This window comes from Trichogramma pretiosum, unplaced genomic scaffold (genome assembly GCF_000599845.2).
Source record: "Trichogramma pretiosum strain Unisexual culture from Peru unplaced genomic scaffold, Tpre_2.0 scaffold2, whole genome shotgun sequence".
NCBI classification, from domain to species: Eukaryota; Metazoa; Arthropoda; class Insecta; order Hymenoptera; family Trichogrammatidae; genus Trichogramma; species Trichogramma pretiosum.
In genome coordinates, this window is record NW_019641687.1 from 802,036 (window position 1) to 827,412 (window position 25,377).

General features: G+C 38.6%; 4 protein-coding genes across 8 annotated transcripts in view; 3 read left to right on the plus strand and 1 right to left on the minus strand.

Moving 5' to 3' along the window:
• The window catches only part of LOC106655203 (vasoactive intestinal polypeptide receptor 1-like), a 41,191-nt gene extending 26,828 nt beyond the window's left edge, over nt 1-14,363 (plus strand). Inside the window, exons 2-12 of one of the 4 annotated variants that reach the window (XM_014375464.2) lie at nt 76-166; nt 3,876-3,982; nt 4,979-5,134; nt 8,505-8,608; nt 8,957-9,288; nt 9,402-9,532; nt 9,639-9,727; nt 10,100-10,337; nt 10,630-10,897; nt 12,765-13,039; nt 13,657-14,363. In XM_014375464.2, the coding sequence (XP_014230950.1) occupies nt 76-166; nt 3,876-3,982; nt 4,979-5,134; nt 8,505-8,608; nt 8,957-9,288; nt 9,402-9,532; nt 9,639-9,727; nt 10,100-10,337; nt 10,630-10,897; nt 12,765-13,039; nt 13,657-13,815 (1,950 nt within the window). In that variant the 3' untranslated portion in view covers nt 13,816-14,363. Of the gene's footprint in view, nt 1-75; nt 167-3,875; nt 3,983-4,978; nt 5,135-8,504; nt 8,609-8,956; nt 9,289-9,401; nt 9,533-9,638; nt 9,728-10,099; nt 10,338-10,629; nt 10,898-12,764; nt 13,040-13,656 lie in introns of those variants that run through there. The other 3 variants (XM_014375465.2, XM_023461420.1, XM_023461421.1) reach the window with 3 other exon arrangements.
• Nucleotides 14,364-16,470: 2,107 nt separating this feature from the next.
• Nucleotides 16,471-17,974, minus strand: LOC106655130 (protein SCO1 homolog, mitochondrial). Its single transcript, XM_014375351.2, has 4 exons — nt 17,617-17,974; nt 17,175-17,541; nt 16,896-17,101; nt 16,471-16,804 (listed from the first exon to the last, which is right to left on the minus strand). The coding sequence occupies exons 1-4, from the start codon at nt 17,683-17,685 to the stop codon at nt 16,619-16,621; spliced, it is 828 nt and encodes a 275-aa protein (XP_014230837.1). The 5' UTR covers nt 17,686-17,974; the 3' UTR covers nt 16,471-16,618.
• Nucleotides 17,975-18,203: 229 nt separating this feature from the next.
• On the plus strand, nt 18,204-20,380 carry LOC106655120. Of its 2 annotated transcripts, XM_014375342.2 has the most exons (5): nt 18,204-18,438; nt 18,509-18,619; nt 18,756-18,854; nt 19,297-19,562; nt 19,646-20,380. In XM_014375342.2, exons 2-5 carry the CDS (start codon nt 18,574-18,576, stop codon nt 20,183-20,185), a joined length of 951 nt encoding a protein of 316 aa, XP_014230828.1. In that variant the 5' UTR covers nt 18,204-18,438; nt 18,509-18,573; the 3' UTR covers nt 20,186-20,380. The 2 variants fall into 2 exon arrangements, with proteins under 2 accessions (XP_014230828.1, XP_014230827.1); XM_014375341.2 differs by having other exon boundaries at nt 18,204-18,619.
• A 1,723-nt stretch (nt 20,381-22,103) lies between these two features.
• Nucleotides 22,104-25,339, plus strand: LOC106655226 (coiled-coil domain-containing protein 50). Its single transcript, XM_014375507.2, has 7 exons — nt 22,104-22,292; nt 23,147-23,209; nt 23,394-23,511; nt 23,588-23,765; nt 23,850-24,153; nt 24,476-24,778; nt 24,920-25,339. Exons 1-7 carry the CDS (start codon nt 22,235-22,237, stop codon nt 24,997-24,999), a joined length of 1,104 nt encoding a protein of 367 aa, XP_014230993.1. The 5' UTR covers nt 22,104-22,234; the 3' UTR covers nt 25,000-25,339.
• The last annotated feature ends 38 nt before the right edge of the window (nt 25,340-25,377 follow it).

Below are 25,377 nucleotides of genomic sequence, written 5' to 3' on the forward strand. Positions count from 1 at the left end.
GAATGCAAACAATAATCTTCCGTATAAGTCACTTTAAATATATGTTCTGTAATTTTGTTTTTCATTTATTTCCAGGAGGATATTAATTACAAAAGTGAGGAAATGCAGGCAAAAATGCTGCTGGCACAAGCACAGATTTGCAAAAATGGCTCCAGTACACTAGATGGTATGTTTAATTTTTTATAACATTTTTCAAAATTAAAATAGAATCATCAGTGAAATAAATTTTTTTCTATTTATTAAATCCATGACCTTTTTATGCAAGGGAAAAGCTGAGTTGCATGATAAGATTAATTTACAACATGAAAAGTTTCGAAATGTAGATATTTAAAAGTTTGGACCCTTAGGAAAAGAATTACTTACACCATTGAACTAAGTACTTTCTAACTGAACTCGTCATGAAAGTTGGAAAAAAATCTGTTTTCCCTTATTGAATATAATCGTTCACTAGAATTTAAATGAAAATTCATACTTTATAAAGTCGAATCGCCAATGAGAATTGTTATAGTCTCATCATAAAATGTTGTATTTACAAAAATAAAATCGCAATAATTCGTATATTGCATACATCGTCGTGCATAACTTATCATAATGATTGAAGTTAAAGCTGTCAATTAAATTATTCAATTTTATTGAAAGCTACAAAATAATGAGATAAAAGTCAATCAAAAATATCGAAAACTAAAAAGACGAGAAAATATATATATTTCTGATTTATTAATCTCAAATATCGGATGTGGCGTTTTTTCACAAGCTCATACTTTGCGCGAGGCTTGTGTCAACAGGCAAGGGCTATTCCACGTAAGAGATTACTATAGACCGATGTACTGCGCTGTATAAGCGCTTTTAATTCAATTGTATTTACCTTTTAACGAGGATTGAAGAGGACTGCATCAGACCCAGAACCAAGGTAGCAACCGGGTCTGACCCTTCTTTTTTATGATTTTCCTTATTTATAAGGTACTAGCAGTCGATAGCTCATCCCGGGCAGCATTGTCTTACTTTCCAATCTTCGAGGCAGCGCGATGATGACTTTAAAAGGTTTATCTACCTCAGCTAGCCCTAGCCCTAGCCTCAGGCTTTTTTCATGAATTATATTTCAAAATTTATCCTTCATTTTTCTCTCAATGCGCAAATGTCAAATGCGACGACCAATCAGAACTAAAATTAATTGACTTCACTTGATTTTTTAAAAAGGAAAGATTTTGAGAAAATAGCCTCTGAACTTATAATTGTAAAACGTACTTGGGTAAGAACATCGTCGATGCAACATGTAACCGCATGCGTGTCAAACAGATCGGAGATACGATGCAATAAATCAGATCAAGATTTTTACCGCATTAATTACCAAAAATTAGACGAAAAAACGTTGACCCCGCAGATTGTATGATAACCTCACGTCATATGAAAACCTCACGTTTTTTAGCGTCATTTAATTTTACGGAGTCGTGAGCAATTCGTAATTTTATAAAGCTCATGCATTATGTAATACAGTCGAATTCCATGGTAATTGCAATTGAAAAGGGAAACAATTGCTTTGCACGTTTCAAACCGAGGATAGTATATGGAAACCCTCGAAAGCAGTCACGCTCCGAGAAGTATCGCAACGACTAAGTGTACTCGCAGGATCGCGACATGTAACAGACGCGCTCCGATGCAGCTGCGAGCATCGTATAAATTGTGCAGCTAACTTACAGAGCAAACATCAATGAGCCCCGCTCGGAGTAAGCCGACAGCTTTTGGAAATTTGCATATTCCTCGCGCGTAGATGACAGTTCGCAGCGCCTAGCGCGCGCGACTAATAAAAGGAGCGAATCGCGTCGCAGCTCCTGCTTATGCTGCCTTTCTTGTTAAATCGATTCAATAAAAGTAATGATTAACTAAGCTTGTCTTATTAAATTATTCAATTTAGATGTGACAGCTGCCGCCGTTGTCGTCGTGGCACAGTTTTTCCGACTTGTTATAACACGAGTATAGGATCACAGAACCTCGATTTGGCTCCGTTTTGACGCGCGCACGCGCTCGAGTCTATCTCTATTAAATATACATATTTCGATAAAGAAAAAAGAGGAAAAGGCCGCCTGGAGTCGCCGCGGAAAAATGATATTTTATTCAAGCAGGAGGAGAAACTTTGGCGCCGAGAGCCAAATAAGCTCGCAGGATGCGTACGAAAATAGCGTACAAAAATAACGTCTTACAGAGCTGTCAGCTCAGAGCCGCAATGAAAAGGAGTCGCTTATCTGGCTCGGCTCGCGTATAATGTACGCATAAATCAATATATATGCAAGATGCATAAGCGCTCCGAGCGACTCGGTAGGGCGCGGGCGCGCGAGCACCAGCGGACGGACGTATATAGCACGGCTTGCTGCACCCCGGCCGTATCTCGAGCTCTTATCTCTCCCTCTTGCGGTCGTAGAAAGCCTTGTAAAGCGCGAGCAACTGCGAACAGATGTGCATCTGTCGTTATTGCCTCGTGGTGCGGCTTGCGCGACGACACTCGACACCGACTTTATAGATATCTGTACCGCGAAGAGCGTTTATTACGACAGCGAGCTAAGCGTCCAAGATTTCATTCGGCCGTGCGCAACGGCCTCCCGTTTTTCTCCCGCGCCTCCAACTTAACGTCATCGTGTACAGCTTCGCTAGATAATAAAGTCGGCTGCACTGTACACTGCCAACTTGTGCTGTGTCGCGTGCTGCTCATGATGCGCAATTTCCTGGGATTCAAATTACTTTTTATTTTGCTCGATGAAGAAATTTTTCAAACTCTCTCTCTTTCTCTCTCTCTCTCTCCGGCGTTAAGTCAGATCCGACGTATTTTCCATCTTTGCTCCAGCATTTCTGCTTTGCTTCCTTGAATCTCCTTTCGCCAACAACATCGAATCGAAATCAATCGTTTTTTTTTGCTCATGAATCACGTCGCCTTCGAAAAATTCCACCTCGAAGATGTAATGAAAAAATACTTATAGCTCTAGTACAAGCAGAAGTAAAGAATGTGCAAAAATTGCTGATGAGATTATTTTTTTTAGGAAAGCCGAGCTCGCTATTCTACGCTTCGAGGGAAACCGTTTTTTCTTGCAATATATTTTCGCGACATGCTCTTTTTGAACCCGAGTGCGAAATTTCTAAACCAAACGCTGGCAAATAAAACGTTTTCCATAAGCGTCGAATAGCAGAAAATAGCGTGGTAAAAATAGCGAGAAAAATATATCGAACGAATCAAAATGCTATTTTAAGAGAGCTAGTTTTTTTATACAGCTGTTAGGTCGTACATAAAAAACTCATCGTAATCTGGAGAAATTTTTCTGCTCTATTTTATTTACTTCTATCACTGACGACATTAAAAAGAAAAATTGCGCAAAAACATACTCACCTTTTCTTTACAAAAAACAATATAGCGCGATAGAAATTGCAATCGTAATCTCTCATCCGCTCCTGAATCAAGATAACTTTTAACTTGTTAGCAAAAAATTAGTTTTACAACATAATTTGTAAGATGGTTTTTTTTTCGTGTAATTTGAAGTCCAGAGGAAGAATATCAATTCGTTTGCAGGTGAAAAGAGATGAATACTCTTGAATTCAGCAATTGCGATTGCGTTTTAACGGGCGAAAAGTTTGAGAAAAATTTTTTCTCATCTGGGACGAATTATTTTTTCATTTAAAATTTAATAAAATAAAATATAAATGTAGAGCGTATGAAAAATATTTCAATGAGAAAGGAAGCCAGCCAATAACCATTTATAACGGTGAGTCAAGAAGGCCCCGGGATTTGATTGACCTTGAAAAAATATTATGATAATACAGTCGGGATTTTTGTGACTCTATATTACATTATGTCCTCGACAAAGTTGATAAAAGAAATTGAAATTTTCCAGGCTGGTGCCCGACAACTTGGGACGGAATCCTGTGCTGGCCGTCGACGCCACCCGGCGAGTTGGCCGTACAGTCCTGTCCAACGTACATCGCGGGATTCGATTTAAGGGTTCGTCGACTTTTTTCATTATCATACCTCACATGTATTATAAATTTTATCTATGTAAGCCGCCGCGCAGACATAAGATATGCAAAGGGCCAACGTTTGTATAGCGCAATATATGTAAATGTAAAAACGCAGCTCGTCTCTCTCGTGCTCTCTTCTATAGGGGCATTTGGAATATCCGGGGAATTGTCGCTCGCACGCGCTCGAGTCCCCGAGGTCTTTTCCTCTCGCCGCACCGAGCTGGCGCGATACTTATTAACTTCTTGCCGCCCGCACGGCTCGTATATATATTTTATCTTCTCCGCGCCTGTCCTTTTTTTCTCTCTCACGCTTAGGTAATTAAGTCGAAAGAAGCATGATCTACTGGCTAAGGAGTAAGTAGCCGTCGCTCTGCGCTGCACTCCATCATCGCGTCGGGTGCTACGCGTTGCCTCCGTGTTGCTGCAGACCGAGACAATACGTGCGCGTGTGCCGGCGCTGCGCAGCCAAGCCTGCAGTGCTGCACGCGAGCAGCGGACGTGGGTAGAGAGCTCGGGATCGAAAAAGAGAGAGCGAGAGGAAAAAAGTAACGAGCTCGCAGAGAAAATTTTATTTTTAAAGTGCCGGGAAAAATGTTGGAGAGACGAGTAAGCGTTGTTTACACGATAGGGACTGCCGTGCGGTGCGAGCTTTTTCTCCCTCGCTGTGTCTCTCTCTTACTACAGATCCCCTCTCCAATATCGCAAGATATCAAGTTCTATGTGCAGCTACGACACGATGAGAATGCGAGTAGGCCGCGCTTCTCTCATAGGCTAATACCGACGGAAAAAATGTTGTAGCTGCGAAACTGCATTTTTACGTGGTATCGAGCAAAGAATAACGGTACGCGGTATTTCATTTTGAGTAATTGAGTCGAGCGTGTAAAGGACAGCGCACCCACGCAAATATTTTTAGAGAAATTTTGCAATAAATAGTGTCTCGATGGAGATAATTTTGACGTTTATCGGTCGATGATTGCAGGACAACGCGACGAAGCAGTGCACGTCGTCGGGCGAGTGGTACTTCAACAGCAAGACCAACAGTACCTGGAGCGACTACAGCCGATGTTACAATCAGTCTCTGGTGACGGTGGTCGTCGATATGAACGCCGACAGCGGCACTGGCAATTTCTCCGACGTAAGTTCAATTATCGACTCGACTATACGTATATATGCGGTATACGCACCTAATTTACCAGCATTTCCATGTCGCAGATAAATTGGCCGCAGGCCAGTAGAGCTAAGGCATATATACCTATAGGTACATGGCGCGACCTGTGTATCTATATATACTATACGCGGCGAGAACAAGCGAGAGTTGACCCTGAGGGGCTCATTCAAGAGATCCGTAGAGCACTTATTAGGTCAGCTTATATTTCTAGGACTAGGCGACGGTGCAGGTCGTGCGAGTCGTTTAAGCTACTGCCGTCCTTTATATATATAAATATCATAGTACAGGCCAGGGCTCGCGAACGTCACCGACTGTTATAATAATACATTATAAGTCAAGTCGGTTTGTATAACGTACTCTCGGGCTCAGCCGGTCTTGTCACGCGTGCAATTCGCGCACTGCGCAAACTGCAATGCATATAATATTGCACGGAGGCATGCTTAATGCTCGCGATGCGTATACGTATGTGCTACACGCGAGCGCAGACGGCGGCAGAGAATAGCCGAAACTCGAGAGAGAGAGAGAACAATGCCGCGCGCATTATACATGTGGCGCAAGACGCGAGGAGTGCAGAGCGTCATCGGTATACGGTCGCGTTAAACATATAAATTTAGTCGGATGCTGCACGAGCATAATGCACTTATATAATGCGGCAATATGTATACTTCTTACTAATCAAAAGACAATCCGAAACTTGGCAGTGCACTCGTATATTGTGCAAAGTCGGCGGCTGGATAATAATAATGCGGCGTAATGTAGAGCCGCGCGCATATAGATGCACGCCAAGAGCTTGGGTTCTTACACACGAGCCTGTCACCTGCGTGCGGGGGTACACCACCGAGTCGTATATCATATAGCACATAGCAGCGGAGCTCCGAGTGCTCGAGGTCGCGCGCCAAACTACATACACGTAATGTTATGCACGCGCCACTATATATACCTATAACCTACCTTATGTAGGCTACTGAACTCGGCTGCGGGCCGCCAGCGCATTAGTGCCTCTACACTCGGCTGCACCAACCCCTATTCCTCTCAACTTGCCAATTAATCCTTTCGTTTGCTCAACCCGAGCATATGTGTGTGTGCGCGCGATTAAATCCATATAACTTTGCGTCGTACGGCGAGTATGAAAAGCCACGCCGCAAAATCCACACTACTTACGTAGCGCGCTCGATTTAATGTCCTTGTCTCGTAACGCAGCATGTATAATTAATCGGCTATCCGCGCGACACTTGCTCGGCTGTACAAATAGCAAATGTTTATAGCAACATTGAGCTGTCTCGAGCTGCTCGTGCCTATTTGTAAAATAACTTTTCAATCGCGACTATTTCTAATTTCGAGCGAGCTTATTTCGACGCTCGCCTTATTTCGAGTGCATAAATCCACTGCTGGGCGTCGTAGCATTAGTTATCCCGAGCTCGCATTATGCTTATCCGCTTCTCAGCCATATTTTTCGAATTTCGAGCCTCCGCTACATTATGTGCACAGCGACTCAGTGGGAAGCTAATTTAAAATCGATACGAGAAAACGCGTATGCGCTCGGAGCAGTTCGCAAAGACAGAGCAATGCCACCATATAGTGCACATATATACGAGCTTGTTTGACTATCGGAAATTGCCTGCGAGTGAGCTGAGGCCAAAAATGTTCAAGCCTCGATAGCAAGAGAGAGAGGCAACGAATTAGTGCCGCCTGGGCCAAAAGCTTTTCGATCCGCGTACACACACACACACACTCGCGTACAACGGTGTACAGTCAATTTGCGGCTCGAATGCAGTTAACGATGTGCATTTCCTTTTTTTTCCCCTTTTTTTTATTTATTACAGTGCAGCACTCTCCGGCAATAAGAATCGGAAGCTCGATACTCGTAACAATGTTAAACCCGCGCAAGCGCGAGCTCGACAACACGACAATTAAAACGTGTCTATAAATTGAGCCCACTTAATTTAAAGCGAAAAAACCCTTTTAAAAGCAGCGCGGCACTTACGACGCGCTTAAAAAGTTCCAACGAAACTTTTGTATATATGTACATTACTGCGTGTAAGCACGTTCTTTGTTCCCGAGGCAGGGGGTTAGGGGGCAAAGAAAGAAAAATATACGCGATAAGTTTTCTGATTCTCTGGGCGAACGCGTAAATAAAAAGTTTTTTCTGCCTTTCCCCCGGAAGCCGCGGACGCAGCGAGAAACGTGCTTATGCCAAGGTTTACAAATTTCCCGCAGAGTCATGAGAGATCACAGCGGCGCTAGCCGAGCTGCGATTTTAATCTCAATGGCTCCGTAAAATTACGGCTCGCAAACGCTGCATACGTACACGCGCAAACACGCGCATTCTTCGTATCAAGCTTTGCAAATTGTTGTCATGTGCTGCAGGGCCGACGCGGGGTAATTTAATAATCGCACGAGCGAGCCTGCAAGATGTAAAGAACCGATGCGCGCACGTGTTTGCACGATTCTCGCGTTCGATCGAATTTCAAGCAGTATAATAAATGCACAGGAGCTCGCCTTTTGTAACTGCGTCGAGTGTTGTGTCCAATTACGTCGAATTTTCGATGTTCATTTGGAAAAACTGCTGCATCGAGAGGTGCTATATCCACTGCAAATGATTTCCCATTGGTTTTATTTTTCGCGTCGGTCGCAGTTCGTCATTTGCGCGTTTTCATTACAAGATACACGAGAACTTGGCTCTAAATAAAAATCCTTTTTGAAAGCTCCGATGCGAGACACGCGCGCACAGCTCGGGCTATTGTTTTCGATCGCGAGGTGTGTCGTATCGCACTTGAATCCATTCTTGCGCAGTGCCATTTTCTATTTTTCATTTTCGACTCCAAGCCAAGCAATTCGAGAATTTAATGAACAAAAACGTGTCACGTACAGCGACACGTACAAGCCCCTCGACCGAGATCGATTGTTCGTAACGAGAGGATCGTCCTTAAAAAAATATTACATTCTTTTGCGCGCTTGATTATTTTTCGAGAACCCTTACTCCTTGATATGAGAGGAGAAAGCGAACACCAGTAATATCAATTATTGACTTTACGTAATCGACGTTTTGCCCTGTATGGGTGGCTTTCGCTGCGCTATTACTCATGCGTACGCACACATGTAACGTTTAATGAAATCTCATAATAAGCCAATGTAGCGAGAGCAAATATTGAATCTTTCCGAGAGATATTATGGTTTCGGCTAACGCTTGCTCATAGCCAATAGATAATTACGAATCGCCTTATTATTTTAAATTAAATTTGGCCAATATTAAAGCTCGATTGAAATATCGAAAATAAATTGTCGGGCTTATAATATCGATGTTTATTATTAAAAGAGCCTTTCATCTCATCCACAGGCTCATTTGAAGTTTTTGCCGGCATTGCAGTACATATCTGTGACTGGATACACAGTGTCGCTCTTGACGCTTATCGTTGCCTATTGCCTCCTTCACAATTTCAAGTGAGTATAAGTGTAAATTCTCAGCTAACTCACATCCTTCTGCTCTATGTGTTTTACGACTTTAATTTGAATTGCAAAATTTTTGGTTTTTCATCGCGCTTCGAGCATATTTCACTCACAAAACTTTTTAACCCAACTAATAAGTTTCCTCTCAAGATTTTTGGAATAAATGATGGCATTTTATCAAGTGTAGTAAATTAAGCCTAGAATCTCTTTGGGTAATTTGAAAAATTGGCATTTAACAAGCAATCAACACGCTTAAATCTGTCGATGTTTTGTACACAACAGAGTTAATGTTTACTCTTACAGTATGACAGTAAGAGTAAATATGAACATTCCGTATTTTAGAAAGCTGCGCTGCCCGCGCAATCGGCTGCACATGCACCTGTTCACGTCGTTCATCCTGCGAGCGATCACATCGCTGCTGCGCCACGTGCCCGCCATCGCCGGCATGAGCATGACCTCGAACATGATACTCAAGAGCGGCGAGAGCATCTGGAACGTCGAGGCCGTCGAGGGCAACTGGCACTGCAAGCTCTACTCCAGCATCTGGGAGTACTGCATAATGGCCAACTACTCGTGGATCTTCATCGAGTGCCTGTATCTGCACAATCTGCTCTTTTGCACCATGTTCAGCGACTCCAGTGCCAGCATCACCGTCTACGCCTGTCTCGGCTGGGGTAATCAATTTTCCCTCCCTTTTTTGCCGACGAACCGCTCGAGCTGTTGCTTTATTGCGACGAGCTTCGAAGCCAGCACCGATGCTATGTCTTTGTTTTTTATTGTTTTCCAGGACTGCCCACTGCGGTCATAGCTGTTTGGGTGCTGATACGCGCGCTCTACGAAGATTACTATTGCTGGTCGACGCACAAAGGCACGATAAGCTTCGAGGTCATTCGCTGGGCTGAGCTCTGTGCTGTAGTAGTGAGTTGTCATTGCTCGATAGACGCATATAATATCCTTTTTTTTTAACTCGTCGTCGATTCGAGAATCAGAGAACTTGACGAATCGCATTCAATGAATTTTTCAGGCCAACTTTATCATGTTCATAAGAATCGTGGGAGTTTTGAGATCGAAACTGGCGCCGTCGTCTTCCGAGGAGCACAATAAGGATTATAGGTGAGTCGGCGGATGCACAATTTATTGTTCCATATGCTTGAGCTCGCTCTTGAATCTTATAAGCTTGGCATGCGGCGCATGACGTTTTTAAAAAAAGAAAATATTATACATAAAAAAATCCTCGAGACCGCAAGAGAAAACGAGTGCTCAATGTTTTTAATGTCGTACACCTTTTTATACGCTCATCCTATTGTTCTCGTATGCAGAGTTCAGAGCGATATCCGTGCTTCTATATGACTAGATGAAACGATGAAATATGAAGAAGGAATATCGGCCTGAGCTCAAAAAATTGCTCTCTCGAGCATGTACCCATACCAGAAAGTCAATATGCGATGGAGTAGCGCCGCGAACATTTATTTTATTGTATTGCAGCTTTATCAACGGCATAAAAAATCTTTTCTCGTTCATTGTTGTCGAGGTGAAAAGTACTAGACGACAGTTACCAAGACAAATATCGAATTACAGGAGATTAGCGAGGAGCACGCTGGTCCTGGTGCCGCTCTTCGGCATGCACTCGTCCATCTTTTTCTGGCTCTCGTACAGCGTCGGGGTCAACGAGAAAATCGAATTGTTTTGGCTCTTTGGCGATCAATTGATCTCGTCCTTTCAGGTTTGTAAAAAAAACAAGCTCGACGCGCAACAAAGCACAGCTACTACTATATAGACAATACGCTCGCGATAACGCGCAACGTGTAGATCGTAGCGTGTCCGACTCGTTTATCGCTCGGCACGTCTGACCGAGCGCCGGCATTACTACTTGAATACCGCGCTGTGTAATACAATGCACAGGCAGCTCTCGATGGGCGTGAAATAATCCCGCGGTGGCGGCCTGCAGCTATACACGTAGCGGCATACATACAGGATTAACACTCGGTTATCGCCGATGCGTCTGCTCTCCGCAGGGTTTCTTCGTGGCCGTGCTGTACTGCTTCATGAACGGCGAGGTGCGCCAGGAGATATCGCGCTCTCTCTGCGAGCGCAAATGGACGAGGATTCATCGGTGCTGCTGCGTGGCCAGGCCGGCGCCCCCGTCCTCGTCGTCGGCCGCCACCAGCCGCTCCGAGACCAGCAAGAGGCTGCTACACGGGCCGCTGCACTACTGCAGGAACTGCTGGACCGAGTGCTTCGGCCTCCATCGATCGCACAACTCGCTGGATTATTGCACACAGGGTGAGTCGAATGAGGCGAGCGCGAGTGCTATAAGCCGCAGTAGCTGTGCGTGCGTGTGTGCCATATGTGAGTGTGTGTGTGCGTGCGTGTAAGCCGCTTATGTAACGACCCCGATTATATTATACGGCGAGCGATTTGCGCGCACATTTATATGTAGGGAATCGCTCGTTCTTCGCATCTGTGAAATATAACTCATACACGTACGATTACATTCGCAGGCGAAAATCACCTGTACGCTCAAGTACCCGTTGTACACGTTCGTGTAAGTAAACATCGTCGATAACATGTGTCTTTATTCTTTCTAAACCTGCTACACATCAACGATCCACTTTACACTTTTTAATGGATATTGTCCCTTGTTCAACGTCCAACGGCAGATTGATTGCTGCATGTCCGCTCTGTCGATGCAATCATATCGTTTATTAAATCTTTCGTCATTTTGTGTTCATAAGCTAAGTGGAAATTCACGTTTTCACGTTCACCGATGCAACGTCACTTTCGATAATTACTGCAATTATCAACACACCCATTTGTCGAGCAAATAAACCATCCTCTCATCTCTAGCCTGGATTTAAAGATACATGAATGGAAATGAAATTAATACATAAATATCGAACATCAAATAATGTGCCCTCGCCCGGTCTATCTCTATATCGTCACAAAAGACTAAAGAGAACAGTGCAATTACTCCTCTAACGCACGTCTTAGATTTATTATGCACATCATATATGACACATATCCAATATTCTATGATGCACTGATATATGGAGCTCATTATTATCATTATACATAGTCTCAGGTATTATCCAAAGGAAATTATAAATTAACTTATTTGATTTAACATTTGATAATCATCAAGTTAGACGATAATTCGATAGTCTTTTGTTTGATGTATACGGTACATTAATGCATTATCTACAACACAGCGATAGTCAAAAATTACGTTGTACATATTTTATTATATTCTGAGCTCAATTGAGTCTTTTCTCCTTTGATTTTATTGTTTTTTACACCTTTTAATGTCAACGATATCTGAAAAACGGTTTGAGTAAAGGCCATATAAATTTAAGGGCATATTTTTTAACGTTCAACGATTGTCCAATTACGTTTATGAAGTTGAATACAATCGAATTATTGAAGTTGATACAATCGAATTGGTATTTACTTTCATATCAATTTTGCAGCACTTTTCCAAAATCGATAATATTTTTCAAAAATATCGCAGGAATTTATTTACCAATCATATTGATTATTCGTTCATTTTGTTCCTCATATCCATCATCTTCAATACCTTCATTAGGAAAGTCTTTATTTCCGAAGTTGCATGAAACCGCCTTCTTTAGGTTTTAAAAGTTTTTTTGACCCTACTGTTTAAAACGTTTTTATCCAAACCCTTTTTTCTGAAAAAGATGAATCGCAAAAATTAAAAATGTTGTGGTAAAAAATGAAAATTCTATTTTCAAAAAGCTTCAAGTAACCCAAGCTCCGTTTAAAAAGAGTCACTGAATAAAAGCTCTATTTTTTAAATTGAAAGCTGTCGTTGAACAGAGCTTTTTAAAAAATGGAGCCTTCATTAAATATAGCATGAGTTGCTGGTACAGCTGCATCTGTGCAACTGAACCAGTAAAAGTAAGCTACTTGAAAGAAGATAAAAAATCACAGAGATTAAACATATCTTTTTTACGCTAGAATTTTTCATAAAATATTCTTTGTTCTCGAAATTAATTTTTCTTACTAGCGCCCCAAAATTAATTTTACTCAGCATTGTTAAAAGAAGACTGTCATTTGTAAAAGGTGTATTTTTGAATCCCTTAAATAACCAGTTTCGTAATTAAATCATTTTTCTTTTCTATCTGTTTACGCGTAGACATCGACATAGGAGGTACTCGGGGTTGCAGCATGACAAGTCTCAACGAACGCCAAGAAGTTGCCGTTGGCATCAACGGTGGCTGCGGTCACGACGCCACAGCACCAGAGGCCGAGACTATGGAAGCTGCAACTGGCAACGAGGCCTGTGGCACCTCAGCGAATTCCGAAGCTTCCCAGCTTTACGACGCTTTTGCCAAACATCCTGCCAGCTCATCTGCTTTTTTTACCAAAAACGTCGATAACAAGACGGATTTACTCGCCTATTACTCCGAAGTAAGTTTCTTTACAAATTATAAATCCATACATTATAAATGTATGATGTTTGGTATGTGTGTCGTATTATCGAGTGATCGAGGAAAAAAAACAGGACTCTTGGAAATTCTTTGACTCAAGTAAAGACCCTGCTACGAGTGACAAGTCTTGAGGTCTCGAGGACTCTTGGGCGAGCGATGGCCGCACATGCGCTTGACTTGAGCACTCGAGAGAAGCTCTTGAACTTCAACGGCCTCTTAAATTTACCAGTCTCTCGTGATGTATTTTTCAGCTTTACTGCTAGTCTTTACAATTAATAAGTCATTTAAAAAGTATCCTTGTCTTTGACTCGTTAAACGTCGTAATTACAAATTACAATCATGAAACGAACAACATTTAATTGATCAATTCACTTGAGACTGAACGAGCTTGAACTTGAACGAGCTTTTTATTGGCCGATAATACTAGCATTTTAAATTATTATCTTTCTTTGTCGGAATCGTTTCTTTAATGCAAAAGATTAATGAAATTTTCAAAAAAATAGTACGACTTATCTTTTCCACTTGATGTGATAATTCAAAGCCAAACTTGGCAAGGCTATGCACTTGGAAGTAATGAATGTATAAAATGTTTTGTAGCTGTGCGACGACGAAGAAACTGGCCACGGAAGTCAAAGCGACTCGATGCCAGACACCGGCCTTAACGAGCTCCGTTCGGACGAGCGAAACTGGAGCGACTCCGAGCGCAGCCACTTGGCATACGAGATGCAGCGTCTGCACAAGCCGTGCGATCCATGAAAAACACTCGTCCTCGTCGTCGCCGTCTCGTGCCGTCGATTAACACAATTTCTCAACGAAAAGACTGATCGCTTAGTGATGATAGTGATAAAAACGTAGGCTTACAACTTGTCAACGATATAGAAGACGATATATTATAATCACATGTACGATCGTCGGCGCGACTTCGGCTCCTTATATTGTATATACACATCGTCACTCTTTTTGTACATTTCAACTATCGATCTGTGTATAGATTTGTAAGATTTAGATCGTAATATTTGTCGTTAGGTTTTATAAAAATTTCATTTGCTTTTGATTGCGATCATTAGCTACCCCCGACGTGAGATAATACAGCGTTTACGCATAAATCCTCGATTTTTATTGTTCGATCGATGACATTATTTTGATAATCATTTCGAATCGTAACGCAACAAGCATACAAACTTGGCTGTGGTTTTCGATAGAACATAAATTCAATTACTTAAAAGCTGAGTTTATATTTATAGATACAATTAATAACAAGAATAATTATTTTTATTCCTCATTTAATTACTGGAAATTGAATTAAAAAACTATAAAAGTATTAAAATTTTTCTATCGTCGATTGAACAATAATTTTAACAAGAGCTCGTTTCTTTAAAAAATCCTGTGTGTACTATGTGTTAGCGGTTATGACAAGTAACAATATTAAAAAGACCATGGGAAAGTTTTTCCACGTATACAATCGAATTTACCAACTTTTGTACAATTGGTTGCAAAAGTTTTAGGCTTAACTTGGCAATTGGCCTCGAACTTTTGCAGTGCAACTGTGCTATTTTTTTTTTTCAGAGGCCTCGCGGCAAGCCTTTCAAATGTACATTTCATCCTTAGAATTAAGAATTAAAGTCGCCCCCTAAACGACGTTACTATGTAGCATACTAATGTCTGAATGTCTTCGCTGTATAATAATCACGCCTCGAACCTAGATCTCATTTTAATTTGACCATAGTTGAGCCATTGAGCTTTCAACATTTTCTAATGAAAACGTATTAGCTAATTTAATAATTATCAAAGTGATATTTTGTAAATGCCCGATAAGTATCGAGAAACTTGAAATCTGCCTTTTTCATTAAAGAATAATGAATAAATTCAAATTCAAACGAGGTAAAGAATTAATATTACATGTTACTGTATAAATTAAGTATCTAATATATATGTTGAAAAGTATTTATAGTTAATATGTAAAGTCCATTTTTACATATAATATTGTAAATTGTATCATAAAAAATTCTCGTTAAAACTAAGTAAGTCATAAATTTTATTAAGAAAATATATTTTTTCCAATACTATAAGCAGATATTTTTGAAAATAAGAGATTATTCAAACCGAATTGAACTTTAGGAAGTTTATAATAGTCAACGATAAACCACCGGTTAAATATTATTATTTTTATAATTAATATGTTTTATTACAACAAATTTAGAGAACAAGTGAAGTTGTATTTTTATGTAGTTTTAAATTAGTTAAAATTCAAAACTCTAATTTAGTTTATAATACGAAAAAATTTTGTAAAATATTTTTGTGATTAAAAAGTAATTTTATAGAAATTGAAAAGAGTTTACCGAGATAGATCTAACAATCTACCTTGGTATGATTACTTTTAAACACAATTACGTTTAAATATATTATGTTAAAGCATGATTCATTTATAAATTTAATATCGGCATTGATAGTCTCAGTTGTTTTTTAAAGCAGTTATTGTCTTTGAATAGATTTTATTCAATCAGGATTATTAGTAACCAATATTACTACAAAACGAAAGTAAACTTTGTACAAATTTGAACGTTAATAATTTAACGTTAATATCAAAACGAGTTGCATAACATTTTAGTGACGATTGCAACATAATTTTTGTTTACTAATCTATAATTCAATTTTTTCATTGATATTATGATCTTATGATCTTTCATTTTAGCTAAAATAATAGTAGCTACAGGTTTCAGTCGGATATTCAAATTTATTAAAGTCATTCTTAGTTTATTACTTGCCATTTAAAGTAAGTCTATTTTTTAATCCTCCATTTATTTATATTGAATATCATATTCAATATTTAAAATGGTATATATTTTGTTTAAAAATAATAAAATTGATTGATGGATTCTATTACAACATGGATCATTAGATAAATCATTCGATAAATAACAATGTATTTAATATCAAAATTCGTAAAAAAATCGTTTATAAATATACAGATTAGTAAATATCATTTAAAAGAAAAGTTTTTAGTAAAAAAAGACTATCACTTTAACAACATATCAAAATTTTAATTTATAAAACTATCATTGATTTGTATTAATTTTAATCTCAAATTCATGTGAATTTATTGTTTTGATTTTAAGTCTGGTCAAAATCCTCATGATCATTAATAACAATCGCGATGGTTTTTTTTCACTTCATTCAGTTAAAAATGTATATATTCTAGATATAATAATTCATGATTTTTGCAATGATATAACACATAAAAATGTATAAACTTTAGTACTCGATTTTGAGTATATATATTCATGGCATTTTATGTAAAAGATTTTTGTAATTGTTGAAAATAAAAAAATAATAAAAAGATTAGGATGGATGTGTGTTTCCTTTGACATAGTTAACCATAACAGAATTTTCAAGAAATAATGGACAATGAAATAACACTGTAAACTACATTTATTAGCAAATAATTATTTTATAATAAGATCACTTTATAATATGTACATGAAAATTGATTCTAAAAACATTAATGTTCAGTTTCAAATTTGTTTAAAAAAAAACATCATTTTTCAACCTTCAAAAGTTACTACGACCTTTGTGTGATTTTATTGAACTCAAGCGATGGAAACCATTCACTTCTATTTAATCTATCATACTTGGCTTTGTTCAACACAACACTATCTACAATTTTATGAGCATCATGAGTTTGGCCATAGTAGTCTACAAATCCACCCTCTGGATCTACTAGATAAATTATAATTGTGTGATCGACCTAAAAAAATGAAATATAGATAAATAAAATAAAATTATTTAAAAAATTATAGTAAAATTTTTAAAAATAATCAGGTAATAAATAAACTTACAATGTAATCATTATCATCATCAGCAGGTCCATTGCTAAAGTAAACTCTGTAAGCTTTACAAGCTTTAGCTATTTGTTCAACTGAGCCAGCCAGTCCAATAATTTTGTTGGAGAATTCTTTTACATATTTACCAACAGCTTCGGGTGTATCTCTAGTTGGATCAACTGTGATAAATATGGGCTGAACATCAATATGATACTCTTCCTCTATAGATAAAAATATAAAGAATTAATTGATGATTGAAAATTCTCTAGACCTATTGATTAAATAACTTCTTACCAAGTATCTTAGATGCAAGAGATAATTTTTCAAGTTCATCTGGACATATATCCGGACAATGAGTAAAGCCAAAATAAATCATAACCCACTTGCCAAGAAAATCATCAGATTTGACTAATTTTCCTTGAGGATCCACTAGCTCAAATTTTCCACCAATAGCAGCCTTACCCAATTGACGTTTGCGTTCTTTAGCAAGTTGCCGATCTTTTTCATCTCTCAAATGTAACATAAAAGCAATAAAACCAGCTCCAAAAACACCTGTAACTGCGACGGTAAGCCATGTAATGGGCGATTTTTTCTTGATAGTCTCGGGTTTCTTTGGATTTAGTTCTCCGAGTAATTTGAAAGATGTGTTTATATTTCGTTTCTGCAAAAAAAACCCAGAAATTCATTTAAAAATGACAGAAGTGTTGTAGTTTTTTACGTGATTCATAAAATTTACCTGTACCGGCAGGTTTCTCAAACACTTTTGAGGTAACGAAACACACGAACGCGTGAGTAATTTAAACATTTTGGTTAAATTTAAACGGTAAATCGACTAATTGTCGGTATTCCGTAGGTTAGAAACACGCTAAAAAAGACCTCTTCAAAATGTCAATGTCTCAAAAGCGAGTTCGCAATTGTCGTTTGATGTCATGTACAAAACTCGACTCTTTTTCACTTGGGCACTCGCAACGACGGTATATCCAAGAACACATGAGATTTTCGAGGAAAGCTTCGAATCTTGTTATTTACTGATAGTTCTTTATGTCAGCAAGCATTGCACTAGCAGGCGCAAGTCGTCACAGTCACATGCAGTAGCACAAGCAATAAAGCCAAAAATTGCGAGCCGCATCGAGCGTGTGCTCGCAGTGTGGCGTCTGGACACAAAACGTCGTCTGCTGGACCGACGAAGCTCTGCGCTTGCGCGAAAATCTGTACACAACACCACTACAAAGTAAGATGGGAATTGGGAATACAAAAACATAGTCGCACGCGGCTAGTGGCAACCAGCTTAGCACGAGGCTTGAGCGAGTAATATTTAGCGGCCGATGCGTTGTGTTACAGAGTGAGTCGACGACAGAAAATAATTGCTCCGATTGTCTCTGTCGAAGTGTGAGTAACTTATGGAATCGAAAGGTAGATGCGTCGGTGCGTCCGCGACGTTTTTGCATTAGCGCGTGTTGTTGTCGTGTCAAAGAGTGTGATCGCATAGGTATTCGCGTGTGTTCGGCAAGTCGAAATACTGCATTTTGGCTAAGAAAAAAGTCAAAACAAAGAAAAGGTAAACAAACATTATAACAAGTATCGAGGTGCAATATTTACCGTTTCAATAATTCGCTGCAATTGGGTAGATCGACAAAAAGGAGCGCGCGTGTGCAATCGTTGGCCAAAGTCAGCGCACCTTACGAATTGGTAAATGCGACGTATTATGGAAAGAAATTGCTGGGACAGTTCTTACATCGGTGAGCTTTTTTGCAACTTTTCTTACATTAGCATTTAAATGTTTTGTTTTGATCGTCGGTCGTTCACCCGATACATTGGGCGTATATGTATGTACTATAAACGTTTATGAAACGTACAAATTTCTGTGATCACTAGAGCCATACCTCAAAGATTGGTTGAAGTACGCGCGTGAAAGCGACGAAGCCGAGCAGCAAAAGATCGACAACGGCGACGAATTTCGCATCCCCTATGCAGGCAAGTAGCTAGTGTAACAGAACGATTTTTTTCACTCTCTCACTGATTAACGGTTTTTATATTGAACTCATTCGTTTTTGAAAACCTTTGTTCGAATTCTCGTTATTAGTTCTACGTGAATAAGCGTACATTGAAATTTGCTGACTTTTTTCTTTCTTTTAAGAACCTGTTTTAAGTTTAACAATTTAAAAATTTTTGCGACAAAAATGCATGATTTTCAATTCACGAAAGTTAATTATTCATACAAACTTATTAATCAACATTCTGAATTATCATTTTTTACGAGTCTTTACAAAAATAATTTTTTTTTTGACAAAAGATTGTATGGAAAATGAAAATTGTAATTTCTTTTGCCAAGATAATTAACTCGTTAAACGTAAAATTCTCCCAGCAGTGAAATAGGCACGGCGTATACTGATTTTCACTGAAATTGTCATTGCAGGCGTGCAGACCGAAATGATAAGTGCAATATTCTCCATGGCTTCGCGCTTCGAAATAGAGCCACACGCCAAGTATATGGCGGTCCACCTGCTCGACAGATACCTCGGCCTCTTCTTCTGGGAACTCATCGCTGACTCGGAAATCACGGAATCGACTCTACGGCGCGCGAGATCCGAAATGTTCTCGCAGATAAAACTCGTGCTGGTTTCCTGCCTGCAAATCGCGAGCAAAGTCGCCCTCTTTTCCACGGGCCTCGGCATACCCATGGTAAAGTCTCTCTTTGTTTTTTCTTTTGGCCTGTGAAAACTGCGCAGCAGGAAAATCACTTGATAAATGGATCACTCGCGCAGGTACGCGACATACTGCAATCGGTCGACCCGAGCCGCGAGTACACCCGCGCCATCGTCTTCGCCTCGGAGCAGCGCATCCTCAAGACCCTGGACTTCAGGATACCCTACAGTCTGCCCATCGACGCGGTCCAGCTGTTTCTCGCCTACTCGGAGCTGCCCGTGACGCCCGAGCTGCGGGAGACGTGTCTGGTGCTCCTCGACGTGGCCTATCTCCGGCACAACGAGATATTCGCCGAGCTGCACCTGCTGGCCCGGGGCAAACCCTACGATCGCTCGCACAAGGACAGCCGAGATTTTCTCAAGTACGAGGTGAACGCCGGCTTCATAGCCGCTGCCGTCGTCGTCTGTTCCAACTTTTTCTTTTACCTCAAGAAGAACGTCGTGATGGGCTGCGCCGCGAAACTGGCGGCCCTCATCGACATGAGCGCCGTCGACGTGCAAATTATGGCTAACATACTTTTTACCAATGTCATCGATAAGGACGATTTTAAAGATATGCAAGCGAAGATACAACATTTTCAACTGAAGCAAAAGTCCTAATGTCGATAAAGGATCGTAAAATTGCACAAGGTTGATGTCAATTTCATTGTCATTTAGAAAATAATTCCAATTGAGAAATTGTGTAAATTTGTAACAAATCAAATTCATTCTCATCAAGATAATTCATTCATGTTATGTAAAATTTATTTTATATATATACGTGTATTTATAGTTTAAAATTGTGTATTCATCTTAGGACCAAATGATGAAAACAAACCATGGCAGTATGTGTGGTTCTTTCGAACAAAAAAAATCAATTGTATGAAATGAAATTTCATAAGTAAACCTCATTTATATTTTTTTTATAATAGATTAGATTAATTAATGAAATAATTAAACGATGTTAATTGCCCAAATTACTCGAAAAGTTTTTATTGATATGCGGGTGAATTCGTCATCGTTTCACATTTTTGAATGTGTGTTTTGACGATCTTTGTAAGCTAATACAGATATACTAATTTCGTTGGTGATGATGTCAACGAGTAACACCAACACTAATGCCTAAAGCCGCAAAATCGCACGATCTGCAAGTTTCGGAATGTAGTGCGGTAAGTGAATAAAAGGATACAATAAAGATTTTGTATTTTCTCATACTTAGCGTTATATGTGATGTGTATCACACATACCAGACCTCCGAGCAGTAGTTGTAGGTATACATATACAATATAATATGTATACCCTGGATTTCCGCCGTCAAGTCATTAAAACGTGCGAATGAACTTTGATGTACAAGTTTTTGCCATGGCAACAGATCAACCTCTACCTGCTCTATTGACTTCCTCGTACCTATTATTTTTATTATTTTGAACCGTATTTTTTTAAACTTTACTCGATGACATTGCGCTTCGATTCTGTTAACATCGAATAGCTGACATTTCGAGTCGAAAACATGTCCCCGCAAGAGATAAAAAGTCAAATTATTTGAAAAATATGTAAATTAGCCATTTTTAACACTGATAAAATGTTTTTTACACGCGTAAACACTATAGACTAGCATCATCATTAATGTACGGCATAATAATTAAGCTTTCGATCGAAATGAGTCGACTTTATTTTAATATACACCGCCAAGAACGAGTCTATAAATTTATATTTACAATGATTACAGTGCAACATTTTTGAATACTTTTCCAGCCATTTCTATAGAACACTTGTCTAGACAGTGTTTCTCCATAACGATCGGAGTGAAAAAACAAAGAAATTTCGCCTGAAATCTTTTTTGACATTAGGATAGAATTTACAGTGAACAAATTTTTTACTAGCCTCAGTCAAGATCTAATGAGCGGTATCAATTAAAGCAAATTGTGTCCGGAAAAAATATTTCGAGCTCATAAGTATCGAATAAGAAATGTAGGAGAAAAGTGTGAAATATTTCAATGCAAGCGCAATTAACTCATAATTTTAGTCACAAATATTTCTAAGCCTAATTTCAATTTTTGGACGTACTGACATATTTGGTATCGGAAAAATGTATTACTTAATAAGTTACGTTATAATACGATTAAACTAATGGAGAATTAAATGTAAAAAGTTATCTACGGGTGTATACGCGCGTTATGGCTCGCATAAATGTGAGACTTTGATATTATATATAGGTATAGATATAGTGTACGCAGCGCGTACATACCATTGCAACATAATACGAGTATTCAGTTCCTATACATAATGTAATGCCATAAGTGCAATGGGAGGGGAAATAAGAGTGAACCTTTATAGAGTAGAAAGAGAGAGAGAAGGGAAATGTATGCGGCCACACCGACACAACACTAAGACGATATCGGCATTCCAAGATGGCAGAATGCGCCTGTACTGCTTATTATTGCTTTGCGCTGCCACTACTACCAGCGAGCACAATATAAGCAGCAACTACAGCGCCTGCCACTGGCTGGCCGCTGCTGCAGCCTCGCGCAGCTTGACTCTACTATGTTAGTAGTATTGTGGCTCCCACGCCAAATGGAGTCGCCTGCTGTCACGGCGACGTGCTGAGACGACGACTCCTTTTTCTACTATTTTTTTTAATAAAGTTGTGTACATTAAATAGTCTTAATAATGGCTAAATCGGTGCTGGGCTCGGACACCATGCCGAAGGCTGGCCGTGTCAACGAAGGTTTGTGCCGTGCGCGACTTTATCCTTGTGCAGTTTTTACCTCAACATACAGTGAAAGTCTTTGTTTCTTTTTACGCTCTGATACATTGAGTGTGTGACATGTTTTCATCGTGCCTGACAACTGAAAATTGAGATCCTGTTGTTTTTTTTTTCATTCTCGCTCGCTTCTGTTTCCGTAACTTACGATATTTTTACGCAACGTCTTTTTCCTTTGTTTATTCAAATTCCATCTGATACTTTATTTTATTTTATGCCGAAGGATTTCAGTTGCGTTTAAGGTATTTAAATTTCGACGACTGCGGCCTCGTCAAGTGTCAACATTACTCACTAGTGCTTGACTATTGTAAGACGATTCCGGCGAAAGTCACAATTTTTTATCGACTCTTTTACGACTTGGCGCACTAGATAATGCACCAAAGTTTTCTCAATTTTTTCTTCAAGACTATATTTTAAAGTCGTTATTACAGAGCAAAAATGTATGGTAAAAATATATGGTCGGAAAGAAATTTAAATTTATTTTCATTGCGTGACTCGCGTAATTCCTTGCCATAAGAATTTTATATTACACGGTGTGAATATTATTAAACTTGTACTTTGCAGTTCAGACAATTCTTGTACCGATTTAAAACTTAATTCTGTGAAAAATTAATTTTTTAATTAAATATGGATTTCTTAAATTCATGGATCTACATGCCATAAATTATTTTTAAATTAAATTCTTTATTATAAGATAAACTCATTTAATTTGAACTGGAAGACTTTCTCTTATGTTATTCATTGAATCTAACTTTTTTGTTGTTTTCTTATTAGTGTAAAAATATGGTCATTCTCACTAATAATTAACTTTAATATAGTGTGTAGGGAGTGGTTGGTACATGAGGATGGAGCATTGGCCTATCGTCTACAAGATGAAGAAAGTGAGTTTACTTTTATACTTTAATTATAGCAATTCTTAAAAGAAAATTAAAAATTATTGTTATTATTTATTTTTCACAATTGAATTTGATTGATTTAATTACTATGTAAATAGTTTTTTTTTTTTGTATTGATTTTATAATTACATTCAAATGTTTTAATTATGATCAATTTAATTTCTTGCAGTTAAAGAACATTACACACACAACAAAGTTCGCAATGCCCAGGTGAGAGAAGATCTTCCCAAAGCTAGAATTGAACAAGAATTAGAAAAATTAAGATATCAATCTATTGTACAAGAACAGTAAGTTTTTGAATCTGTAGTGGAAACTGTAAAATTTGAAATCATCTTCTTATTGATTTCGAAAATTCGCTTACAGAGAAGAACGAGATGCCTTAATCGCACGCCAAATAGCCTTATCATTAGAAAGAGAAGAACGAATGAGGGAGCGAGAATTAAGAGAACAAATGAGAATGCAGCTTCGACTCGACGACGAAGCGGCAAGATTAGAAGCCGAGCGAGAAATCGAGAGGCGTATCCAAGAAGAAAAGGATCAGGTAACATCAAATTTCCGATTAATGTTTATTTTTCAACTTAACGCAACTAAAAATAAACTGATTTTTAATGTTTTTCATCATCAGGAATTAGCGCGTAAACTTCAAGAAGAAGAAAAAGTAAATACTGATTCTCACGATGGACCAGTGATGAACGAGCAATTATTAATAGATCACAAAATAGCAATGGAAGCTCAAGATGCCGAGCTTGCAAGAATGTTACAAGAAAAAGAACGAGCTAAAGCAAAAAGAGCTCGAGAAAGGGCGAAGCAAAAAAAGTTGGAGCGACAACAGCAACAACAATTGGAAGAGGAGCAATCGTCGGTCGCAAGTGGAAGTCTCGAGAGACCACCAAGACCAGATAAACTTGAAATAAGATCGAGTGTATCGCGTGAGTAATAATACAATTTTATGATCGAGAAACGTTTACTCTTACATGAAAATTCGAAAAATAAAATACAAATAATCTCGCGATTTTGATTTACGATGTTTACAATTATAATATTTCATTGTATAGTCCGTATCGACGCCTCTCATAAAAAATGAAACCACTTAAATTTTTCCCAGTATTTTTAAATACGCGGAAATATATTTACAAATGTATTGTCAATTTCCTATTCTGCAGAATTATACCTTACCTATTGCATTTAAAAAGAACATGATTTATTATGAAATCAAATATTTTTTACCAATTACAATGTTTTTTTAAACAGCAAAAAGTCGATCATCCATGTCACATCATAGTCGACAGACATCCGATCCCGAAGAGATCCGCAGTTATCCCGAATCGGGTGACGAAATCGAATCAATTTCGTCCTCAACATTGACTCAACGAAACGTGGCCGCTATGATCGATCCAACATACAACGGCGCAATAACATCTACAGCATCGAGCGGGGGTTCCGGGGCTGTAAGTCCGACGTACATGAGAGACACTACCTTAGAATCTGTCGATGAACCGATTTCAGCAGCTTGTTATATGCCTGTACCAGGGACCCGCCGTACTAATTATTCCGGTGGGTTTACGATGAATGCCCTCGTATTACTTCTTTCAAAATTCTAGTTAATTTGAACAAAATTCGAATGTGCTAGAAAGGGATTATTATTCTAATCCTTTTATTTTTTTTAAATAATAACGCTATTCTTTTCTTTAATAGGGCTTCCGAATTATTCACCTTCACAGACTCAAGAAGAAAGGCATAAACGTCGCGTGAAGGACAGCTGTAGACAGCAGTGAAATAGATATTATCGAATCATACAGAAATTGATTTTTTTACTAAGAGTATCTAAGATATATCAAATCGTCATGACTTTACTAGAATAAAGTATTATGTCCGGGTTGTCATCTATTGAGATTTATCGTTAATATAATTCGTTAAACATTTTTATACAATGTCCAATTAAACTAAGCAGTGCTTTAATTGAATCATGGAAAATGTTAGATGATTATCAAAAAATTTTTGTAAGTGTAACATATCGAGTATGTCATAGGTTTTACTCATTACTTCAAATGTTCAATAAAAATCGTGATAAAATTTGATCCAAAAAAAACTTAAACATTAAAAAAAATTATGTGATTTCGATTGTTTTATTACCTATTGGTACAAATGGTTTG

Bases quoted from the DNA above. Each gene is read 5' to 3' on its own strand.
- LOC106655130 (XM_014375351.2), bottom strand. From the start codon at position 17,685: ATGTTTAAATTACTCACGCGTTCGTGTGTTTCGTTACCTCAAAAGTGT. The intron at 17,102-17,174 runs GTAAGAAGTTAT...TTTTATCTATAG, and splicing joins TCTTGCATCTAAGATACTTG to AGGAAGAGTATCATATTGAT. The intron at 16,805-16,895 runs GTAAGTTTATTT...TCATTTTTTTAG, and splicing joins ATGATGATAATGATTACATT to GTCGATCACACAATTATAAT.
- LOC106655226 (XM_014375507.2), top strand. From the start codon at position 22,235: ATGGCTAAATCGGTGCTGGGCTCGGACACCATGCCGAAGGCTGGCCGT. The intron at 23,210-23,393 runs GTGAGTTTACTT...AATTTCTTGCAG, and splicing joins TCGTCTACAAGATGAAGAAA to TTAAAGAACATTACACACAC. The intron at 23,512-23,587 runs GTAAGTTTTTGA...ATTCGCTTACAG, and splicing joins CAATCTATTGTACAAGAACA to AGAAGAACGAGATGCCTTAA.
- LOC106655120 (XM_014375341.2), top strand. From the start codon at position 18,574: ATGCGACGTATTATGGAAAGAAATTGCTGGGACAGTTCTTACATCG. The intron at 18,620-18,755 runs GTGAGCTTTTTT...TGTGATCACTAG, and splicing joins CTGGGACAGTTCTTACATCG to AGCCATACCTCAAAGATTGG. The intron at 18,855-19,296 runs GCAAGTAGCTAG...TTGTCATTGCAG, and splicing joins ATTTCGCATCCCCTATGCAG to GCGTGCAGACCGAAATGATA.